The 23,495-nt window shown below is 40.7% G+C and overlaps 1 protein-coding gene across 1 annotated transcript in view; it reads right to left on the bottom strand.

Moving 5' to 3' along the window:
• The window catches only part of RPRD1A (regulation of nuclear pre-mRNA domain containing 1A), a 43,267-nt gene extending 29,588 nt beyond the window's left edge, over positions 1–13,679 (bottom strand). The window contains exons 1-6 of the mRNA XM_058026608.1: positions 13,370–13,679; positions 3,910–4,039; positions 3,131–3,237; positions 2,954–3,048; positions 1,929–2,055; positions 1,655–1,830 (exon numbers count right to left, since the gene is read on the bottom strand). Of these exons, the coding sequence (XP_057882591.1) occupies positions 1,655–1,830; positions 1,929–2,055; positions 2,954–3,048; positions 3,131–3,237; positions 3,910–4,039; positions 13,370–13,520 (786 nt within the window). The 5' untranslated portion in view covers positions 13,521–13,679. The remainder of the gene's footprint in view (positions 1–1,654; positions 1,831–1,928; positions 2,056–2,953; positions 3,049–3,130; positions 3,238–3,909; positions 4,040–13,369) is intronic.
• Between the last annotated feature and the right edge of the window lie 9,816 nt (positions 13,680–23,495).

Below are 23,495 nucleotides of genomic sequence, written 5' to 3'. Positions count from 1 at the left end.
AGAAAGACCTCAAACTAGCCCAAAGATGAAACTCTGTAATGTTGGAATTAAATCCTTTAGCAGTCTAAATAATTCAGCCAAGAAACTATGTGAAGCACCATAACAGCCCAGTAATATGCAATTGCTTTCTCTCAGAATTATGAATTCTCTGATCTAGCAATAATGGGAAATTACACTGGTTTTTATTTGTTGAAAAGAACCAATAAGGGTGAAATCTGTTCACAGCTGTGCAACTATTTTTAATTTCTTTTCAAATGGCTCTCTTGTTTTACAGAGGGGTAAATCTGTCTGAAGACTAAGTCACTGCCTTTTGAGCAACTCCCTATCCTGGCAGGTTACCATACCTACACAGCATATAACTGCTGGTAATGAGCTACATGAACAAGTCAGTGCCTCTAGACAACCAGTCCTTCAATGAAATTATGGGAACTTGTCCTTCAAACCCATTACACAGGCAGAGGGAAGGTAGGGCATATGATGAAAAGCTTAAGGCTTCCTGTTCTTTAATCTTCCAGGTTCCATTATGCAGTTGGATCAGTTGCTACTGAGATCAGAACTACTGTGCATGCCATCTATCTTACATGAAGCTGGTTGATATTCTTCCCACAGGATAAACACAGTAAGGTTGATAGGAAGAACCTTCATCAATTGATTTTCTGTGAGGCATAGAGGAAAGGAAGTCAGGAAATAAGAGTAGGCTAGGAATGACACAACTGATCTGAATGATGACTTCAAATACATTACAAACAGCATTTTCCAGAAAAAAAGCACAACAAAATCTGAATCAAAGTTATGAAGCTAAAGGTAAAGAAACCACTAGGGAAAGAAAATGCTCTTGACAGGCATATATGATGAAACCTGAAGATAAATTAATGCTGGGACCATATATGCATATGCTGCAGTTACAGGGCATCATGACTGTTCACACATCTTCCCTTGCAAAATGATGCAGCTTCAATTCTATTACTGTAATACCCAAGGTTAGCACTGGGAAGCCACTGATATGAAATTATGGACATATTCTAAATATGTGGAATGTTCCACAGGAGGCTTTACAGTAGTACATGGTAGGAAAGAAAAGCAGGTGATTGGTAATAGCAAAGAAAGGAGTAACTTAAGGGATCATTTGCTAATAATGAGCTGCTCACCCTGCATCACTCTTTTATTATGATCTGCCTGGTTGTGCTGGTGGCTAGTGCTGATAACCAGCTGTATTAGAGGCTGTAGAAGCTGTAAGTACATTTCCCTGGGTTTAATGGATGCTTGAGGCTGGTTAAAAACTTGTGCTGAAACCTGGAATTAAATTCTTATCCTTTAGCAAATACAAAACTAAGACTTACAACAACGAATGAAAAGAGCATGGAAAGAAAATGACACCATGAAGAATTAAGTTTGTAACAGCAGGGATAAGACTTTCCATCTGCACTACTAAAACTAAGTTTGTAGGTATAACCAAGACTGAAAAGCAGAAAGAGCTGGTTTAGTAAGTTTAGAACACTAGAATCAAACAATGTGTTACTAATGTGCTGGAAGCAAAGACATAACAGCGGCAAAAAAATATTTGTCTTCGGAGAGAAAAGTTGTTCAGGCTAACTAGAAACATTTGCAAGAACAAGCTTTAGTGAAGAAGAGACTAAAACAAAATATTACGCACTTCCAGCTTATGTTCTTTCTCTGCAAGGAACTCTTTTTGACATCGGAGAAAGTCTGATAACATTCGAGTTAGCTGCTTTCTATCATCTATTTCAGCTGCCAACCTGCCATTGTAATCCGCCAGCAACATACATGCATCATCTACCATTTTGGAAAGTTGCTCTCCAGATTCCTTATCTAAAAAGCAAGCAGAGAAAAACAGGTAAAGTGTGATTCCATTATGCACCATTACGTTCTTAGAAGAGCATTTTGGTTACCAGGCTCCCAACCCTCACCTGTTATTCTGTCTAACAGGGACACATCCTGGACCTCTATAGGCAAGGAAGCTATTCTCTGGTGAACTGCTGCATCCCCAGAGGCAGCATTTTCTAGTTCTTGTAATGCTCTAATGAGATCTGTGGTCTGAAAAAAGCATGCAAGATTGAGAACTAGTTTAAATAAACAGATCCTACAACAAAACAGAAGTATTTACAACAAGCTTCTTGATTTGATGATAATTTTAGCAGCATTTACAGTATCACCTTTAGAGTCGAACAAAACAAAACCTTTGGTCTCAGCACATCATTGCTAGTTTTAAAGGTCACCTTTCTACAAGAGCTTTTTCATTTAAGTTCTTTGTATAGGAATACTTATAAACCTTTTCTTCTTGACAGTAGTGATTATTTTACAGTACCTTTCATTTTATTACATATTTTTAAAAATTACTTCTCTTGTTGCTTTGCTTCACTACTGCAAAAGACTGTATCAGTGCACTTCTTCTGGAAGTAGGGCTGATGCTCACAGAAGCCCAGCTATCTGCTACAGAGAAACATACTAAATTGTGATGACTTGAGCACAGTCGTTCTTTGCTATAACAAAAATCCTTTTGAGATAGGGCAATACTGCAACAAAACTCCACAAGAATTAGAAGAGCTGTAACAGTGCAAGGTAAAACAAGAATTCCTCACAGCCATTGTGAGTGAAACTTTGGGAAATATTTTATTGATAAATCGTAACAATCTTACACTCTAATACATGTGTTACTACTACCCTAAATTCTGAATGAGAACTCAATACATTGTACAAACTGCTGAAATACTGACATGAACAAAGCTGGACATAGAGCTCATACATCTGAGTTTACTGTCAAACACAAAGTTACAGCATGCCCCCCTAAAAAACTATTAAAAGTTTGAGGTGTAGCCACCCTTGCCCAGAAACAGTTCCTCACTGAAAAAGAGACCATTAAAAAAAAAATAGAAACCAAAAAATTCTATATAAAACCATATGGAAGTAGAGAATTTAATAAACATGCTGTTACCTGAGGAGGATCAGTGGGAGAACTTCGAGGTGAACAGTTATTTTCATCAACTTTGATCTGTTCATATGTGCGCTTCCTCACCTTTCTGTCTCCATCTAAATGAAAACGAACACAGTAGTCAAAGAAGTACTATTTGAAACAGGAGACAGAACCTTCATACACTCACAAAATACTTACACAAAGCTTGCCTAAGTTGTTCTAATACATCATTTTCATAAACAGACCTTTCTTCCCAGATAGACAGCACTCGGCCAAGGTGTTTCTTACAACTCTCATCAGACTCACTGTTAGAAGGAAAAAAGCAAATATCAGCACTAGTTAGAAGTATAGCACTGCTTTATGATTATTTTTCACAGAAAGACCTTCACAGATCTTAGCAATATCCAACCATCAGAAGTCAAATAACCTCAGAAAATAACAAATCCCCATTTTAAAGAAAGCAAAGACCAGTTTAATGTGCTCTAGCAAGCACCTGAAAAAAAAAGGACCTATATCAAACCCTTTTGGTTTTTCAACCCATAAATCTGCAAACACTACAAACAGGTTTATGTTGCTTCAACAGCTGTGTATCATTGTTAAGATAATCCTGCATCAGGACTCTAGCTTCCTCATGCAATGACATTAGAGGCTGCTGGGGAAAAAGCAAATCATGCAACACCCAGTAATGAAAAATGCCAAACTGTTGTAGCACATAAACACAGACAGTAAGCAAGTTTCAGTTTCTTCCTTCTTGAAAGGCTGTCTTCCAAGGCAAAAAGGAACTGAATGCTGATGAATTTACTATCAAACTTCATCAAGCTGTAGTAAGACTATCTAAGATCACAAGAACACTGAATAAATGAAACTAAGATTTCAAGTAGAGGAATAGCACATGAAGACTAGATGGGCCAGAAGACATCAACTGACCACTTCTCAAATGCAGTGTGAGGGACACTGCACATACAAGTTTACTGTACCTTGAAACATGCTTAAAAGCCTCCACTATTACAGGAGCAAAGTCTTTTGTAAATTCTGGTCCTTTCCTTTTGCTGTTCTGTATGACATCATTGGCCAAGTACAGGAATGTCAGCTTCCTATTCGGTTTTGCTAATAAAAAGAAAAATTAAAAATAATTAGAAATGTTATTTCCTTCAACTAATACCTACATATCCAGGCTTATATTGAATACAAACACCCACTCCCCCACATCGTGAAATCAGATGTTTTTTTCCCATTTTCATTACTGCTTACACCATTTCACATTTTCAGTATTTTCATGTGAAAGACTTTAGTCACTCATTGGGTCTTCTCTCCCTTCTGCTCTCTTTGTTCAAGTTCTTCTTCCTTCATAGTATGACACAATCTCCATTTAGTGCTATCTCAAAAAACAGAAAAAATCCCAAGATATTCCAACGTTCTTCATCCCCAAACTATTTTCAGGTGTTTTCCTGAGCGTTTAATGATTCTTGTTTGGCAGCCTTCATGGATTTCTTCCAAGTACTTCAGCTTTCTTCTAAGCCAGCTTAAATTTCTTACACTCATGAAATCTTCTGATGAGGCACTTCACAGATCCACAATCATTCACGTGAAGAACCTCTTCCCTTTCAGTCTGAATTTCACTCAGTCTTACACAACCACTCCTCATTCTCACATTTAAGCAAAGTGAACAGTCAATCCCCTCGTCAATGTCCCTGTATCACTCTGATACTCCCCTTGCCCACTTCTGAATTGTTAAAACGCTCATGTGCCAGCAGCTGTAATAGCACAAAAGTGTTTTCAAAAACCACCTTGAAGCTCCTGTGGTTTATCTCTTCCCTCAGCCCCTTAAACATCTTAACCCACCTCTCTTAATGTGCAGTAGACTACAAGCTTCCAATTTACAAGCTGCTTCTCAAAATCTATTCCATGTTTTCTAAGTGCTCCTACCTGGGTATTTTCATTTATACTTCATCTAATTTTCATTATTCTTCAAGTTTATTGGAGCTGAAACTCTTACTGTAACATTTCTACTTTTGTTTAACACCAGAATACCATTACCACCACATAATCTCAATATGTACACTCTGACTTTAAAAAGAGATTTCTCTTGAAAGACAAGTTTTTTCTGCTCTGTCAAGGAAAGCAGCACCGTGGTAACGACAATCCAGGATTTCTTATAATTTATGCAAGAAAATATGATTTGATTTTGTTACTTTCTAGTCTGTCCTCTCAAAAATGCAGAACACCACCCTCACATACAAAGAGAAAATTCAATGTTAATATGCTTTCACTCTAGGGAAATGCTTTCGAGAATAAATTTTGCACTACAGAAAGACTCCTCTGAAGAACTGCTCCTTGAAGTACAGAATTCTTTCCAGTCTCTGAACAGATATATCTAACAAGTTGGGAGTTCTGGATTGACTTGATTGGGGAAAAAACCATCTGTTAAATGTAAAAATGCACTTTGCTTACAGTCAAGGTAAACTGAAGAGTAGGAAAAAAAAAAAAAAAAAAAAAAGCTTGGAAGTGCTGGACACAAGGTGGACTCAATAGAGTCTGCTCCAAACAGTGAAGTCACCACATGCAAGCAGACAGGAAATTAATCTATTTCCATCAAAATCTGGCTAATCTATAATGTAGGTTTTATAAAGTTGTGCTGCTCAATTTCTACATTAAAACCTGACTGATGATAAAACAACACATCTCCTATGTTTCACATAAGAGCTCTGACACCTAGCAAGTTTTGAATTACTCAGAGAGAGAATGTCAGAAAACACGTTTTCTCATAGGCATAATCAAAAAGTAACTAAAGTTTATCAAAGATGGCCTTGCTTCTTCTCTCAGTTCTTAAATAAGCCCAGAATTAGGATTCAAAATCTAATGAAGCAGATCATCCTATATCCTCTGGAACTTCATGCAGGGTAGGTCCTTATCCATTCATTTCACCAGAAAAAAACCCCATCACTTTTAAATCCTCAGTGATGTAACCCATTTGTGAGATATCCTAACTTTCTTCTTTCCAAAAAACAGTCAAATCAACTGGGCTGGCAAAGACACCAGATGGATACACAGTGACATAAAGTCAGGTAATGCTGACTCTCACAAAGCCTGGACACTATCTATTCATTGCAGTAAAAGATTGATGTATCATATTTGGTAAAAGCATCCTAAACCACAGAAAGTCATTTTCAGGCTTATTCCCCCAATTATTCCTTTTCAGCTTCCTACTACAATTCAACATAAACGAAGCTGTGCAGAATGAACAAAAACCCTACACCCACTATTAAGCTATCTGTGCCTTTGGTTGAAAATTTCACTATTCTACCCTTATTATTCACAAGGAAAATTGTGAAGTAAAATTTAATTCTTCTTGCTGTAAGAATGTGCTGCACAAAATTCCAAAGGTAAAAATTATGCATAGTATTGAGAAGTGCTCCCTCTCCCTTCACAAATTTTCAAGACTTACATTCTGGTCTACTGGCACTCTGCCTTATACATGAGACTGAAGGTAAACTCTGGCAACCTGAACCGAAAACATTCTATCTCTAGCATGACTATAAATTGACTGGTGATGTCTGAAACACAAATTAAATTCAGGATCAAACAGATCTGTTTTGGAGAAAGAACTATGTTAGAACATCTTTCTTCAGTAGAAGTGAAACTCATTTTCCAGCCTGGGGCATTGATAAACCTCAGAACATCAAAATGGATCAAACGGACAATTTTTGAAGGTCCTCAACACATGGCAAGGCTAACAGCAAAAGCATTCTTACTGCCAGAAGAAAATGAAGAGAGAAAACCTGTAAGAACCTAGGTTAAAGAAGGATCTGAAAGGCACAACTGCCAGAATGTGCAGTGTTACAAGTAGCCATCTCGGTACCAACTGTACCCTCTGCAAACACAAAACTGCCAAGAAATCATTCATGTTGGATTGAGTCATCTTTTCAGAAGCTCTGTGCAGTGTTCACCTAACTCCTCTGCTTGTTGCAGCCAAACTCACCATTCAGCCACCAAATTAGCTCCCTGAAGCACTGGATTCTGAAGCATTTTAATGTGTCAACAGTGCTGGTTGATGTAAGAGCCATATTATGCATATTACTCTCAAAGCATCTTCAATGAGACTACACAGGATTGGCACCTTGCAAATGAAACTATGTCTGTACCAAAAATGCATCTGACATGTTTAAATGCCAATGAATATTCTTCAGAAAATAATGGTATTTCACCAACAATTAGCATACTGAGATATCTGCAGTGGAGACAACATTATCAAGCCTTAGTTTTTGGCAATCCATTCTTCTCAGTAATGCATTTTTGTTAGCCCATTAGGTATGCCTGGTTCTCTGGCAGCTCAGAATTGATGCCTGACATTATCTGCTTTAATCCATAAGACTTAGAGAATTCCTGACACTGACAAGCCACCACTTTAGCGCAAGTAACCAGCATTTTACCCTGAAAGGCAATAAATCAGCCATTTTCACTGAGGTTAGCCCTGGCAATCAAAGTCAGCACAATCACCTGTCTTCTCCAGGTTTACCTCCTGCATTTGAAATTGTCCTCCCATGAAGACAGCTAGAAACATGCCCATTAGTTTCATGCTGTTTTACGCTCAGAGCCAAGACATATTTGCTGTTGTAGATATACTAGAAGAAACTACAGAAAAGCACACAAGCATAAGAGATTTCACTTATATCCCACTACAAAATGTACAGCCTGACTGAGCATCTGAAAATGTTACATCAGGCTGTGGCTTTCTGCAGGCCAGCTCTGCTGTGTCAACTGACCTTGAAGAAAAATACCACCTAACAAAAAGGTTTGAAACAATAAGCATGTTATTGTTAAAAATGGTAAAATCTCACAAAAGTTATCAGCCCTAAACATTTCATTAGCATACTTAAGTTCTCTACTATGGATTCAAATAAAGACTTTGCTAAATTGCTTTTGAATTACTTTAGTCTATACACATGCACGAGAGTTTATGAGTGCCACCACTCCTCCCAAAATCTCTGGGACACTTTCTCACAGCATGCTTCACACCTTTGCAAGAGGAGCTCTGGACATCTCTGTAAATACCTGACAAGCTTTTTATTACAAGACCAAACATTGTTAAGTTAAGCAGCACTGAAACTTGAGTGCAAGCTCACCGATCCTTCACACTGTGGAGAGCTAACCTGGGTTTTTATGCAAGCTGATTAAGCAGAGCATCTTTGGTAATATGATTCTAAAAAGCCACTTGAGAGGCTGCCACTAGAAAAGACAGTTTAAAGACAACGTAATCCACAAAAGGCACGTTGTACAACAAGCCCTTAACCTTAAAACTCATTAACCTTCTACTAAGAAAAGGTTAAACTAAGCATTCCACCTTGTGCAGTCACCTGGTGAATTTCACCAAGGTTTGATAATTGCCATGTTTTCTCTTCAAAGAGGGAAATGGGATTGCCCATTGAATGTGTTCAAGGTTTGAGGGTCCAAGTATTTTGACTGGGTTTGGAGACTAGTAACAAAGGGAACACAACACACAGCCACGGCTGGGATTGAGGCCACTAGCATCATATTACCACAGGAATGCCAGACAGCTGGTCACAGACCAAGGAAACCATTCCAACGTAATTACACTGCAGAAGCTTCCCACTGCACTTAGTGCATCCTGAACTACCTGAACATATGAAACAAACCAACTCCTTTCATTGCCTTACCTGGCTGGTAAAATGCCAAGATGGATATGAATCAACTGCAACAACAGCTTCAGGATAGTAAAAAAACCCTACACTTAAGTATTCAGAACCAGAATGGTAAAAGACACGCAGGTTTGATACCACACAACCCAAATATAATTGTTTTAAATAAAAGGCTCTTACATTGCCACTCTGCTGCTCCTAACTGCAGATCATTTTGTAAATCATGTACACAGCAAATAAGTTTCCCTAACTAGACTCAATAACACCCATCCATCTGAAGTTTTCCCTGTTTGTTGCTCTCAAAACATTTTAGCATGGATGAGAAGATTGATGTGGGCATAATCAGTGAAATCCAAAACCCATAGCTTGGCTTCTTTTAGATAAAAGAAACCAAAATTATTTATTCTCTCACATTGGATTATACCACCACTAAGTAAAATCACCAGAAAAGACTATACCACCACCTTACAATCACCAGAAAAGAAAGATTCCTTCTCCTGGCAGAAAAAACTACACTACATGGCACAGAAAATAATTGCTTTAAAGCAGGAACTTGTTTCCTGTGATCCACTTCCCATCTCCAAGGCAATATATCACAACCACTTTTGGCTGTAATGGTGCTCCAAAACAGCTAAGTATTAGAGTAGTTCAGATGTAGTACAACTTTCAAATCTGCTTTAAGTGTTGCTAGGCCTTCTCAATTTACTTACTAAAATCCTCTATCTTCCACATTTCAGCAGCGGCCACAACAGCCAGTAGCTTCAGAAAAACATATTTCATCAATGCAACAGCTATACTGGATGAGGACCAAGCAGCAGCACATGTCCAGTGGCAGAAGCTGTAGACAAACCATAAATAAGCAAAAAAGATGTAGCTTCTTATACCACTGAAAGACTTCAACACCAGGAAAAAACAAACAAAGAAAAAACATAATAAACTGGAACAGCAGGTGAGCTGGCAGAATGAAGCACTAGAAATACATCTCCCTGCAGCAGCCCAGATGCACCTACACAACTGTGGCTCTCCCAAGGCTCTACACAAGGGCTCCACTGACCTAGATGAGCTGTGCAGGGAAGAGAGTGATCAGTGTGACACGCGTGGGGTGACAGATGACAGCCTAAACAAGAGGTCAAGCGATGATAAAGGAGGATGGGGATGATCACCATCAGTTTCTGTTACTGACTGATCATTGAGATGCCGTGCGGGCCCTGAAGAAAGAGATACTTGAATCTGAAATTAGGTTTAAAGATACAATGTAACAGTGTCCTGCGAACAACCAAGACTTGGACATGAAGATCCCTGTGGGTCCCTTCCAACTCGGAATATTCTAAATATTACTAAAATATCACTATGAAATAAATACTTAATAAGTGACAGAGCTAACAGAAAATGAGATGACAGGAAAAGACTCTTATGGACAACTAATTGGAACTCAAAATAACAAGTCCCATATTACAAACCTTTAGCAATTTTGGGGTTTCTCCTTTGAAAAAGAACACCTTTTAACCAAATACAGCAAACTGCACATTGAGCCTACTGAACAGGCAGCTACTGTTCACCCTTGAAGGCAGATACTTTGAATTACAGAATTGAAATTTTTCATTTCAAAAAATGAACTAACATGTAGCAAACCTCTACAGTTGCAGAGCCTCCTGAAACCAGGGAGCAAGAGATGTATGCAAGAGAACAAACCTGACTTGCAAACAACAAAAAATAATTCTCAAGAGACTGCATCTCAGAAGAGCCTATTCAAAGGTGTTTCTTCCTAAGGGGTTTCCCAGCAGCCCTTCAGTGACTGCAGGCTTACACAACAAATTTGTATGTTATGCCACTATTCAGTTTAAAAAGAAACCCTGTAAGTCATTCCCTTTATGGATACACAAAACTACACAGGGTTAAATGGGCCCACCAGTTGCCTCTTTAAAATGACTGAGGTAATCACAAGTTAATTAATTAGTACTGCTTAAATACTGAATAAGCTTATGACTCCCAAGTAATTAACTATTTAACTTTGAGAACTACATTTCATACCTCTGAAATCTAGCTGAAGCAGGATCATTTCCCTCAGTACATGCTTTTCAAGAAAACCTGTACATGAAGGCATATTGACAATCCTTAGGGATGCCAGAATATGGGACCTGACCACTGCCCATTAATCCAAGTAAACAGAAAGGCACTAACATTTTATGCTGTCTAAATTATATGCAGATTTGAAAAGCTACCTTTTCGCCTCTAGTCCAATGTGGCATAAAGAAAAAGATTACTTTAAATATAAAAGAATCAGAACCAAACATTTAGGAAAGAAAGAGCTCTGATCTTAGGACTTGTCTTGATGAATAACTAGAGACATGTTCAGAAAGGCTCTTGATGCAAATGATCTTTTACCAAAACTGAAAGAAAGCCTCCAGAAAAAAACATGATGTCATTGTACTGTGGTCAACACAACTAGTTATACAATGTTCCTGAAAAGCAGTAGGCTGGAAGGAAGGTCTGGAGAGGGGGGGTGACAATAAAAAAGGGATACAATGAAAGGAAACAAAATCTAGAAATGCAAGGTTCAAGGTCCCAGGATACTACTGGCTAGCAATAACAGCTGACAACGTCAATAACTTTCATATCCATATTCCCCAAATACAGGTAATTTTCCTCTCAGGTAGAAGAGAAATCCTGTTTCTATGGTTTGAATGACAGGCAAGTCAGGAGCCTTAAACTTACTCTAGTTATGGCCTCATTGCCAATATCCTACTTTATGGTGTTTTATGCACTCGCTTCACCACAGGACAGTTGTTTTCCTCTCATCCTTCCCATGCTGCCTGCTGAGATGACTACTTCCACCTCTGGGGATTAGACACCATCTTACAAATCTGTGCAGCAATTAGCCAGAAGTTAGTATCAGGTAAATGCAAGCTAGCATTTATGAAGCTCAGATATTCTAAGAGATAGGAAACTAAAATACATCCTGTGCATATTAACTATGGCAGCTTTAAACAAAGCTTCCTATCTTCCAAAATTAACACTTCACATAGGCCTAAAAGCCCAGAAGGGTCAGGACCCTGAAAGCAACTAAGCCACTCCTAGCACAGGCAGAGTTTCACGTATGCCTTCCACAGACCCTTGAAGGTTGGCATCTGAAGAGAGGTCACACCAAAATCTTACTTTGAAGCAGCAAAAGCAGGACAACAACTTCAATAAACAAAGCAAACCCAATGATGGCAGCTATCCTCACCTAAAGCTCAAAAGAAGGTTGTTGTCCTTGCCTCTCAATGCCTGGGTTTCAAAGATTTCATTTCTCCAGTTAGTCAACCAGCACAAGAGGAAAGTTAAAGTTAAGGACTGCCTATTAATATCACAGATTACTATGAACTAATATTGTGCATGATAATTAAGATGAGCAACCAAAACCCTGCGTCTCTTTAAATTACTTTAAGATACCTTCCTGGTATCATTCAAAACCCTAAACACTCATGCTTCTTGATTAGAAGGCCCAGAAATGTGAAATGTTTCAGACACAGGTGGGAGATCCATTCATTTGCTCCTGGAACAAAAAAAAGTAAGCCTGCAACTAACACAATGAAAATGTGTTTATGTCCTAAGATGGAATAATGTCACCAAGTCAGTCTTCCTTCAGTCAATACAAATAAGAATTTAACTCATGCCTCAAAGTTCAAAAGATAACAAATCCCAGAAAAAGATATTTTAATCAGAAAAAGATATTTTAATAAAACCACAGTAGCCATATTACATGAAACTCAGTGTTTCCTTCCTCTTTCATAAATCCTGAAATGGCTTAGTACTGTTTTTCTGCTTAGTCTAAAAGATTGAGACTTCTTATTTTTCCCATTGAAGATCCACATATTATTGAGGCTCCAAAAGAAGCTACTGTAAAACAGCATCATTTTGTAGATCGAAGCAGAGTTCCAGTAAGTGAGTCTTCTTTTTCTTAAATGCACCAACTTAAGCTATTATCCAGTCAGGTCAAATAAACCCTCATATGCCATTTCTCCCTTTCACTCCCTGAACCACAGTCTATAGCTGCAAGTTCTTTCCTGTTAAATGGAAAGCCACATTAGCATTTAAGTCTGCACGCTGATCACACCTAAAGAAACTCACGTTTTTATTATGTTAACATTTTTATTAACCATCTGGCAAAACCAGGAAGTAAAAACCACTTTGGATACACTACACTGCTTTTCCCTCAGTGTATTCCCATCCTCATCTGCCCTTCAAGAACAGTTTCTGGAAAGGAAACCTGAGTAGACATAGAATGCAAACAGTATTACAGCTAACCATCACAACAGACGATGACAAATAATACGCAAAAAGGCTCCGTCTTGAAAGAGCTGTAATTAACAACAAAAAGCCCTAAAACCCTGGCTCGCCGGATTCCTTCCGGTTCCCCACTTGCCTTTCTCCTTAAAAAACGGGAGATAATACACAAGGGGCAGCGTCCTCAGAGATACCTCTTTATGGAGTGACGGGAAAATGGGAAGGAAAAGAAAGGAGCGAGTGAAGTGGAAGGAAAAAAAGGGAGAAGCAGCACCCGGCAGCCCACGGTCCCGGAGAAGCGGAGCCCCGACGTTTAACGCTGGCCCAACAGTTCCGCTCTCTGTCCCCCGGCGCTCAGGCCTGCCCTCGCTCTCTCCCGGCCCCGCAGGCCGCGCAGCCCCGCCGGACCCTCCCTCCCCGCGCCCGCACTCGGAGCGGGGCCGCCGCCTCCAGTCCCGCCCGGCCCCGCCGCCCCGGGGCGCCCCCGGCGGGCCCTGCCCGGCCCCCCGCTCACCTTTGCGCAGCTCCCGCTCCCACACGCTGACGATGAGCGCCGAGTGCTTGCGGTGGTGGATGAGCCACAGGCTCAGCGTCTGCACGCTCTGCTGCGAGTTGCTCAGCTCCGACAGCTTCCGCTCCAGCGCCGCCTCCGAGAACGCCGACATCGCTGCACCGCGTTGGGCCCCGCCGCTCCGTCCCGTCCCGGCCGGGCCGCGCTCAGTCCCCGCCTCTCGGCCCCGACGAGGGAGGAGCCGACGGGCGATTCCCAGCTCTTCCCGCCCCGGCGGCAGCGCCCGGCGCCAACAAAATGGCGGCGGCCGAGGCCCGTGGGGAGCCGCGCGGCCCCGCCCCCTCCGCGCCTGCCCTCACTTCCGGCCGGGCTCGAGCTCGCGCTGGGGCGGGGTCGCGCGGGAACGGGATCCCTCAGTGATGGGGTCCGTCCGTCGGCGTCCTGCCCTGGAAAATAACACAAAAACGCAAATGTAAATTTGCCCCCAGAAGGCAAACTAGTCCTAGCGGTTTCTTTCACCCAGCAGGTTAAGAATAACAGAATCGTTATGGTTGGAAGGGAGCTCTGGAGATCATCCAGTGCAACCCCCTGCCTAGGCAGGGTCGCCTGGAGCAAGTTAGACAGGAATGTGTCCCGAAAGGGAAACTCTGTAATCTCCCTGGGCAGCCTGTTCCAGTGCTCCGCCACCCTCACCATAAAGCAGTTCTTCCTCAGGTTGGAGTGGAACATCTTGTGTTTTACTTTATGGTCATTGCTCCTTGTCCTGTCACTAGGCGACACCAAAAAGAGTTTGAGACCATCCTCTTGGTACTTGCTTTTGAGATATTTGTCTGTATTGATGAGGTCCCCTCTCAGTCTTCTTTTGTCCAGACTAAACATCCCCAGCTGCCTCGGTTTCTCTTCATAAGAGAAATGCTCCAGACGCCAAATCATCTTCCACTGGACCATCTCCAGCTCATCTTCCTTGTGCTGAGGAGCCCAGAACTGGACACCGCTCCAAATGTGGCCTCACTAGGGTCGAATAGATGGCCAGGATCCCCTCCCTCCACACCTGCTGGCAATGCTCTTCCCAATGCACCACAGAATCCCAGTGGCCCTTTGGTGCCAGCTTATGGTCAACCTGTCACCCACCAAGACTCCCAGGTCCTGCCCAGCAGAGCTGCTCTCCAGTGCTGGTGCTTGGGGTTCTTCTTCCCCAGGCACGCACTTACCTACCATACACTTGGGTGTATGGTATTTCACATCAGCAGGTAGACACATACTCCACAAAGGTGTCTGGCCTCATTTCTAAAAGCTGTCTCTTTTATTTTTGACTTCTAGCATTAACAGTATCATGTGACAGGATCCTACTGTTCACTGACAAGATTATGTGCAAAAATACTTTGTCTTTGTTTTTGCTCCTTAAAGCTTCATTGCGTTCTTGCTACTTCTGCTACTTTGGAAACAGTGAATAAAAATTACTGCCTGCTTACCTTTATATTATTTTCTAGATTTTTTTTTTATCATGTCATCTTCAGTCATTTTTCAAGGATTCTCTGAACAGGGAAGGTACTCTGTGCTACTTGACATAAGTAGCATTCTTGATGTGAGCATTTCTAGCCTTCCCTGATATCCCTCTGAAAAACACTTTACATTATTTCTTATTTTAAACATTATCAAGTGGCTGACAATTTCAGAGAGCTATCTGCCTTAGCAACTACAGGTCTATCCTGAATCCTATTTCTGTAGCTAATAATTATGTTGCAGTTGTCGGTATTTTTCATTTTTCTATAAAATTGCATGTGTATTAATTAGAAAAATATGCATATGCCTTACTCCTAGGACATCCTGACAATGGCTAACTATTCATCCTTAAAATGGAATTCCTATGACCTTTTATACACCCAATTTGTCCTCATCAAACAGTGGAACACTAGTTATGAACAAAATAATTGTGGAGTATTTTAAAGAATCACAGAGTGGGTCAGGTTGAAGGGACCACAGTGGATCATCTGGTCCAACCTCCATGCTCAAGCAGGGTTATCCCTGAAACATGACACAGGATTGTGTCTGGACAGTTCTCAAGTATCTCTGGTGAGGCGGACTCCACATCCTCTATGGGCACTCTGTTCAGTGCTCAGTCACCTGCACACTAAAGTTCTTCCTCATATGCAGGTGTAACTTTGGGCATCAGTTTCTCCCAATTTGCTCTTATCTTGTTGCTCAGCACCACTGAGCAGATCTTGGATCTGCCTTTTTGACACCCTCCCTTTGGATACTGACAGATATTGATGAGGTCCCTCTCTGTTGTCTCTTCTTGAGGCTGAACAGGCCAAGTTCTCTCTTCCTTTCCTCATAAGACAGATGTTCCTGTCCCTTAATCACCTTTGTTGTCCTCTGCTGGACCTGCTCCAGGAGCTCTGTGTCTCCCTGGTACTGAGTAGCCCAGAACTGGGCACAGCACTCCGGATGTGGCCTCACCAGGGCCGTGTAGAGGGGCAGGATCACCTCCCTTCACTCGGTGGCAATGCTTTTCCTAATGCACCCCAGGACACCACTGGCCTCTTGGCTACAAGAGCACGGCTGGCTCATGGACAGCTTCTTGTCCGCCAGGACCCCTAGGTCCTTCTCCACAGAGCTGCTTTCCAGCAGCTCAGCCCTCAGCCTGTCCTGGTCCCTGGGGTTGTTCCCCCCCAGGTGCAGGACGCTGCATTTGCCTTTGTTGAATTTCAGAACGTTCCTCTCTGCCCATTTCTCCTATTGGGGTTCTTCTGAAGAGCTGCACAGCACTTTGGGGTATTCGCCACTCATTACAGCTTTTTTTTTTTTTTTTCTTATTTTCATAAAGATTTATCCCTATTTCATATCTGACTTTCAGAGAAGGTGTCCTAGTAGATTATTTAGATTATTTTGGGGCAATTTTCCTAATGTTTGTTCTCAATGAAATCTTCCCTTTAAACATTAAACTTTGATGAGGGTGAGGTGAGAGTGATAGAAGGTTTTAATGTGAATTCGATTTAAAAAATCATCTATAGAATGAGTGATTTGGGGGGGAACTAGAAAGGATTTTTCAAAAATGCTTTTGACAGAGAAATTTGAATAAGTTGCACAGATCCCTACAGAATTTCTTATTCACTGACTTTTGATCACCATGAATGAAAGAATCATACTGCTATTTTTGCTATGTACAGCAGAGGACACTCTGGCATTAAATGGAACTGACCAGTGAAGTAAAATTAAGACAGAGCTAAAGAGCAAACATGGAAGCATCCATGAGAAAACTGAAATATGAATGGTAATCTAGTAACCAGCACTCAAATAGCATTTCTTGGAGTCATATATATTCTGATGCTACCAGGAGAAACTTTTGAGCAACTATGGAAAAAAACCTATTTCTTTCACACCTAAGACTAGAAAGTATGCAGCAACCGTGAAATTTACATGGTAAATCAAATTTTAAAAAAGGAAAAAAATAAGGAAATTGGTAGAGAACTTTAATAATGTTTGTAAAAATGTTTATGGCTCCTTCCTCTGCATCTTCCCAGATTATCAGAACATTTTACAAAAAAGAAAAAATCCTTTGAGATTGGTATTTTTTAAAAATAAATATATTTGAATACCAAGAGATTTATCTTCTGTGTTATGTATAATGTATAATGAACTACACAGCAAAATACAAATTTCACTTTTCCCATAAATTTTTGTAGCGCATTTTAAATTTGTAATAACAAGTATTTACATCAGTAAGCTAATTTAAAAGCTATGCTTTATCCAGTCAGTGAACAGAAATCTGCCACGAGACTTTCTCAAAGCAAAGTGACTCTCCAACAGGAAGCATGCACAATGGAAGGTTCATTTGTTGCAGAGCTTGAAAAACCTCAGCTTTCATTCAGAAACAAGTCATACATTATTCACCTGCCTTTAAAATTTCACCCACACCCACAGAGGCGGAGCTGTCAACAGATGTCAAGTTTTCACCCGCCCATTCCTGTGTTCAGACTGCAATAGCATCTTCCCCCTGAATTCCTAAGAACAAAGTTCTGTACTGCTTCCCTTCTGTTGGGATAGTCCGCTGTGCTCTCCCGCTCTGGGAGAAAGGAGCCACATGCAAGTGTAAGACAATAACTCTGAATAAATTACTTTTGTAGAGCATGGTACTGGGACGCTCTAGGTAGTTCAAAGATGTAATTATAGTCACCAAGAGGTTGTACAGCGCTCTTACTTTACATGCAGGTTGCAGGATTTTGGCTTCTTATCCTTACTATTATTCTATGCTTCACTGGATTTTTTAGGAACCCTTATTTCATTATTACTACTACATAGAGCAGTAAAACAATCTGTGTATATACTAAACATTGCTCATCAACTATGTGGGATTTGAGTTAAAACCAGCTCTTGCACCAGAAGAGATCAGATCTTTCTCTGTATGAGCCTGGCATTTTCTCATTTTAAACTTTTTTTTGTATCTCTTTCTCAAATAGTCTCACCTGGGAGATGCAATGATATTAGAGGAAAAATGAGATTTCTCTAGTTGTGTTTCCTGTCTGAGAGTTTATATTAGTCAGCACACCAATCACTACCTGGATCTCAAAAATACAACATTGGCAGAGCAGTTCTTTTTTAATCTTCCAAGTGTCTGGTCCGTCAAATATAACCATTTCTGAAGTTTCATATATAAAAATATTTTTCCATCTTTCACAATGTGTTTGTGCATCTCACAGCCCAGTGCTGTATAAATGTTCCTATTTCCTTACTCCAATAAGAACATGAAAAATGGAGATACACAGAAACAGGATCCTGAAGTATATCTGTAAAGTTACTCTTGACTGAGTGATGATAATTCATCTGAGTAATTTATTCAGAAACACTAAGCCCCATTTTTTAACCTGAATAACAAGAGGACATATCTCTGACAGAAATTAAAAATAAATACATCCATTTATTTTTAAAAAAACCCAAAAGCCAGAACCACCCAAAAATGAACATTAAGAAGTCCTGCAGGAGAAGAACAAAAGAAAGCTTAAATGGAAAGAGGAAGCCTTCTGAAGTAGCTTAAAGGAGCTGCCTGCTGGAGCCAAAAACCCCAGGGTGATTAATTGTGCTTTTACATGAGTTCCTGCCACTAGGCACTTCACCTTTTGATGTAATTCATTAAAGACAGGAATTATTTGCTATTTAGGAGATTAACAAAAACCACTCTCTGAGATATGTATATATGATTCAGCAAAGCATGCCCATATATTATGGGGAAAGATAGCTTAAACAATCTGAAAAAATATGTCCAGCATTTCTATGATTTCTTTGGCCCTCTGTGGAAATGTAAAAATGTTTGTGGGAAGCCTTCCTTTTTCCCTAAGTCGGGCATTCAGCCAGACAGTTATGTACATCCGGCTTCTTCATCATTATGCAATTAAGTGAAGTCATACTATGTAAACATCCACTGTGATTAATATATGGATGCAATCAAGTCCCAGGTTTTTTTGTAGTACAGAGTGCTGTAACCAAGCAGGAAAGCACTCCAGGGTATGTATTAACTCAGGTGTGCAGAAAGGCACAAAACATTAGACTGAGTAATTTTAAACATCTGAACAATATATTAATGGATCATTCATATGTGCCCTAGAGTGCATATAGCTCTTAGTCACGGCATAAAAGTAAAAAAAAAAAACAAAAAACCACATTCTTGACAATAAGTAATGTTATCTTTCAAGGAAAAGGAAAACATTGCGGTATATTGATGTACTATGTAAAGAACCAATTTGAAATTACAAAAAATGCAAATTTAAATTTGACTTTAAATCATAGGGGATGGGCTGATTAACCTTTGTGATCCAGTGGAGGACCTGATGTTCCAGAAACTGTTTAGCTGTAGGAAGCAGACACTGTGTTTTTGTTACTGTGTACCCAGCTCATGGTACTGGTGGTGGTTGCTACCAGCATGCTGAGCTCTACTAACACAAGCACAGCCAGAGGGCTGAGGAAAGCACTTGTTCACCTTTACTCCACACACATTCAACCACATCTGGAATAGTGCATTCAGTTTTGGCCTTCCCTAGTATTGGAAAAATATTTATAAGCTTGAGTAAGTTCAGCTGAAGGCCACCAAGATGGTCAGATGGTTGGAACACAGAAACCAGGTGGGGAGACCGTGGATATTGGGCTCGTTTTAACCTAGAGAAGTGAAGGGTTTGGTTCAATCTAATGGCAGCTTTCCAGTACCTACAAGGAGGTAAACTGAGAAAATGGAGTGATTCATGGACATGCATGATGAGAGGCTGACAAACAATGGTGAGAAACTGAAATGGAAGCTCCAACTAGGTAGAACGAAAAAGTTCTTTCACCTCAGGCACAGTCAAGCAATGGAACAGGTTGCCCAAAAAAGTTTTGCATCCTTGAGTATTTTCAAGACTAGACTGAATAAAATTCCTACAACTGTGGTCTGATCATGTGGTGGTACCTGCTTTGAGCAGGAGGATGGTGAAGTAATGCTCCAGGTTTTGTCTGCACACTACACTATTCACATTTGTGAACTTGTACGAGTTCAAGTTCAAGCCTGATGGGCTTCCATCAGTTGGATCCACACAGTGCAATAGGCTGTGCAGCTGCACAACATTACTGTCCTGTCATGCAGAGCCTAACCACAGGTTAAGTTGAATGTCAGTGTCACCCTTCAGTACAGAGGGTGCTTGTTGTCTTCTGGAGTGTGCTTACCCTCAAACTCCTACTGCTCAGTGAGCAGGCAGAGTAGGATGGAAAGGTCTGCCATTAAAATTGTTACTACACAGCCATCAGCCATATCTTCTACATGTTAGCCATCAGTTATGTTGTCAAAAACATCAATTACTTAGGTAGACATAGTTTTCTTAAATGCACAGGGATCCACATATAAAAGCCATGCATTTTTTCATGCATACTTGCTCTTTTCCTTAAACTGAGCATTGCCAGAGTGCTAGTGGCTGTTCCCAATGGAGGTTTATTTGTTCACCCTAAAAATGTATTTTTGAGCCCGGTTTTTGAGGAAAGAACAATGAATGAAGTGAGTTTATGAAGAAAGAAAGATTGTGCAGGCAGTAGGAGCTTAATTTACTCTTGCAACACCTTCAGGAACATGACTCAGGCACAGTAATTTTTCCAGTTATTGTTAATGACATGATACTTGGTCTCTGTGCCATTGTCTTGCCATATCTAACTCAAAACCAAGTCAGAGCTGGTGATGGGTAAGTTGCTGCGTGCAGAAGTCAGCTGTAAATGCAACGGAAAGTCCATGTTTCTTCAGACATCTGTGGTTTATAAAGTGGTGACCAGACACGCTGTCACTGTCTGGTAGCGGTCCAAGCCCACCATATACTTTTTTGCCAGGTGACTCCCCTAACCTGTCACATCTGGCACTGCTGCCTAATTAAAGTAAAAGCCCCTAATTTCCATGGAAATGAGATTCTAATTTCTCTTGGCAAATGGGGAGCAGGAGACAGAAAAATTTGGAAGGTGGATAAGGTTGCTGTAGCTGAGAACGCTGTAGCAATGCTGGGAAAATGTGGCTGCCCACCGCCATCGCCTGGTGTTTCACCTCTTCCAGCTATCACATACCTACAACTGTGAGCTGTGTCACATACCTACAACTTTATGTCCCCAAAAAGCATAATTTTCAAATGAACATGTTTGAGAGGTGTTTGCTGTTGTCCCAGAAAGGAGAATCTGATCTTTTCCTGTGCAGTCCTCCAGCACTCAGAGTGGCCATTTGCTTTGCTTTTGTTTTGAGTTGAACTGGGCACAGTGCAAGGAGAGGGAGGCTCATGGCCTTCCCAGTTCTCTGGTGTCCTCAGAGTACTGTAAGGAGGGCAGGTCTGACTCAATTGCATCTCTACTGCCTGTGAGCATAGGACTTATGTCTGCATAAGGTGCTTCCACAAGTTCAAGGTTCCCACCTGAGGAGCCAGATGGTATCACCCCAGAGCTTTTCTGAGTGCACATCAATGTTTACAGTGTATGAGCCATCAGGGCATCAATGAAAAACCAATGATGTAGCCAGACAGCACAGACACAGACATGGCAAAATGTCTGATATGTTATAGCACCACTTCCTTTCACTGAGAGGCCACACCTGCTAGCTCTATGTCCCTAAATGAAGCACAGATTTAATGCACATATTTTTATTGTCTAAGTCTTTTTGTCTGGGGTTATGATATGCAGAGCTTTGGAATTACCAAGACCTATAGTGTTGCAAGTGCAATCAAATGCATTTTTCCAAGTTGCAGTGTTAATGTAACTACTGGTATTTTTCTTGGAAACTAGGTGTCACTAGTGGTTTAGAAATAGCAGATACAGTTTCATTCCTATGTGCTTATTTTTCCTGCAACTCATTTATAACTTTTCAGCCTCTCCCTGTGCACATCCAAAAGAGCATGGAGCTGCCTTCTCTGAACTGAAGAGTGAAATTAGATTCTTCTGTAGCCTTCCTCTCATCAAGACAAAGAAAGATAGGTCCTTTGTCTCTGTATCTCATCTTAATCATCTGGTGTACCTTTGTGAAACTCGCACAGATTTTTTCATTTTCTCTTGGTGCTGTGGGACCCAGAGCCAGACAGATCCAGGAATGATCTCACATGTGCCAGGCAGAGGGCCCTTCCCTTGGGGTTCATTAATACTGCCGAGTATGGGATGCTCTTCCATCCTCACTGTTCCTGCCTCTTCCCCTGTTCTGCCTCTAGGACTCAGAAAGTCCTGTCCTGCAGAGCTTCTCCTCAGCCAGTGCTCCACAGCACCACGAGTCTGCAGCACCTGCATTGCAGAGTTCCAGCATTTCTGGCATCAAATCGCTGCCCTACCCACCAGTGCACTGAGTGCTTTTCCCCACCTTGCCATCCAGCCACCAGTGTGCTGTTAACTGCAAACTTGCTGGGGGTATGTGCTGTCTCCTTGCCCAGGTCATTGACAGGCATTCACCATTTTGATCCATTCAGATACCTCCAGTGGAGCACAGAAACTGAACATCAGTCAAATTCAACATCAGTTGAATTTTGTACCACAAAATTCCATTTTTCACTCCCCGGTAGCAAGCTTCTCTAGTCCTAAATCTCACTGACTCCCTCAAAAGATACTGTGGGATGCTGTCTGCTAGGTCTTCATGCTCCTGGATACATTTTCCAGGAGTATTTGCTCCCTAAACTTCCTGGAGCCTGAGGTTAGGCTGATAGCTGGTAGCGCATGGTTTCCTCATTCTTACCAATCTTGAAGGGACACTAATCCCTATCCTCTCTATGGTAATCCCAGCCAAGATGTCATCAAATATCACATGTTAAACCACTACTATCTATGAGTAAGGAATCCAGCAGAGGCACTTCAAGTGCTTGATACATCCAGAAGCTGTATTAAAGAATTGCATCTAAATTCCATAAATTTCCTGAATTCTTGCACCCTACTGTGTTGACCTTACAGTGGATACCCAAAAATAACAGTATTCTTCAGTACTGAAAATAAAAAGTGTGGCATAATACATTCTTATTTTCAAGATGGGTTATCAAAGATTGATTGAAAACCAGAGTGGAAGAAATCCATGACCTGCACAGTCCTTTTAAGTAAGGAGCTTTTTATGTAATCATTATGTTCTAGAATTCCTTCACTAAGTTTCCCTGTATAGGCAAAAATTATTTTTTTAACATTCCTCAAATAAAATGTACAGACTCAATAAAATGTTCATATTAATGCTATGGCATGTAGAATTCTTCTGTATGATCAGGGGATGGGTGCACATGCATGATTCAGAGTGTAAAGACACATACAAGCTGTTTTTCTTTGCAGAAAGGAACTCCACTGCTTTGGAATGCCTGAAGTAAACTTCTGTACCTCACAAAAACTTCTGCTATCACCCAGCCATAGTAATACACTGTGGCTCAGGCAGAAAATGGCAGAAGGATGTCCTCCAAGGGAAACTTTATATCAGTGATGTAAATTTAGCAATTTAGCAGTTCCTGACATTTTCAGCTTGCATGTAATGATGGTACAGATCATCAGCATTCAGAATTAATCACCGTCCTGTGTCTGTTCAGAGCTGAGAAAAAAAAAAAAACAAACCTATATAAATAATGTAGAAGCAATTCCTTATTGTATAGTTCTTGGATACTGCCTGGTATGTTCAATCAGACCTATTTAG

The sequence above is a fragment of the Melospiza georgiana genome, chromosome 1 (assembly GCF_028018845.1).
Source record: "Melospiza georgiana isolate bMelGeo1 chromosome 1, bMelGeo1.pri, whole genome shotgun sequence".
In the NCBI taxonomy this organism is placed as follows: Eukaryota; Metazoa; Chordata; class Aves; order Passeriformes; family Passerellidae; genus Melospiza; species Melospiza georgiana.
This window is presented reverse-complemented; position numbering and strand designations above follow the sequence as displayed.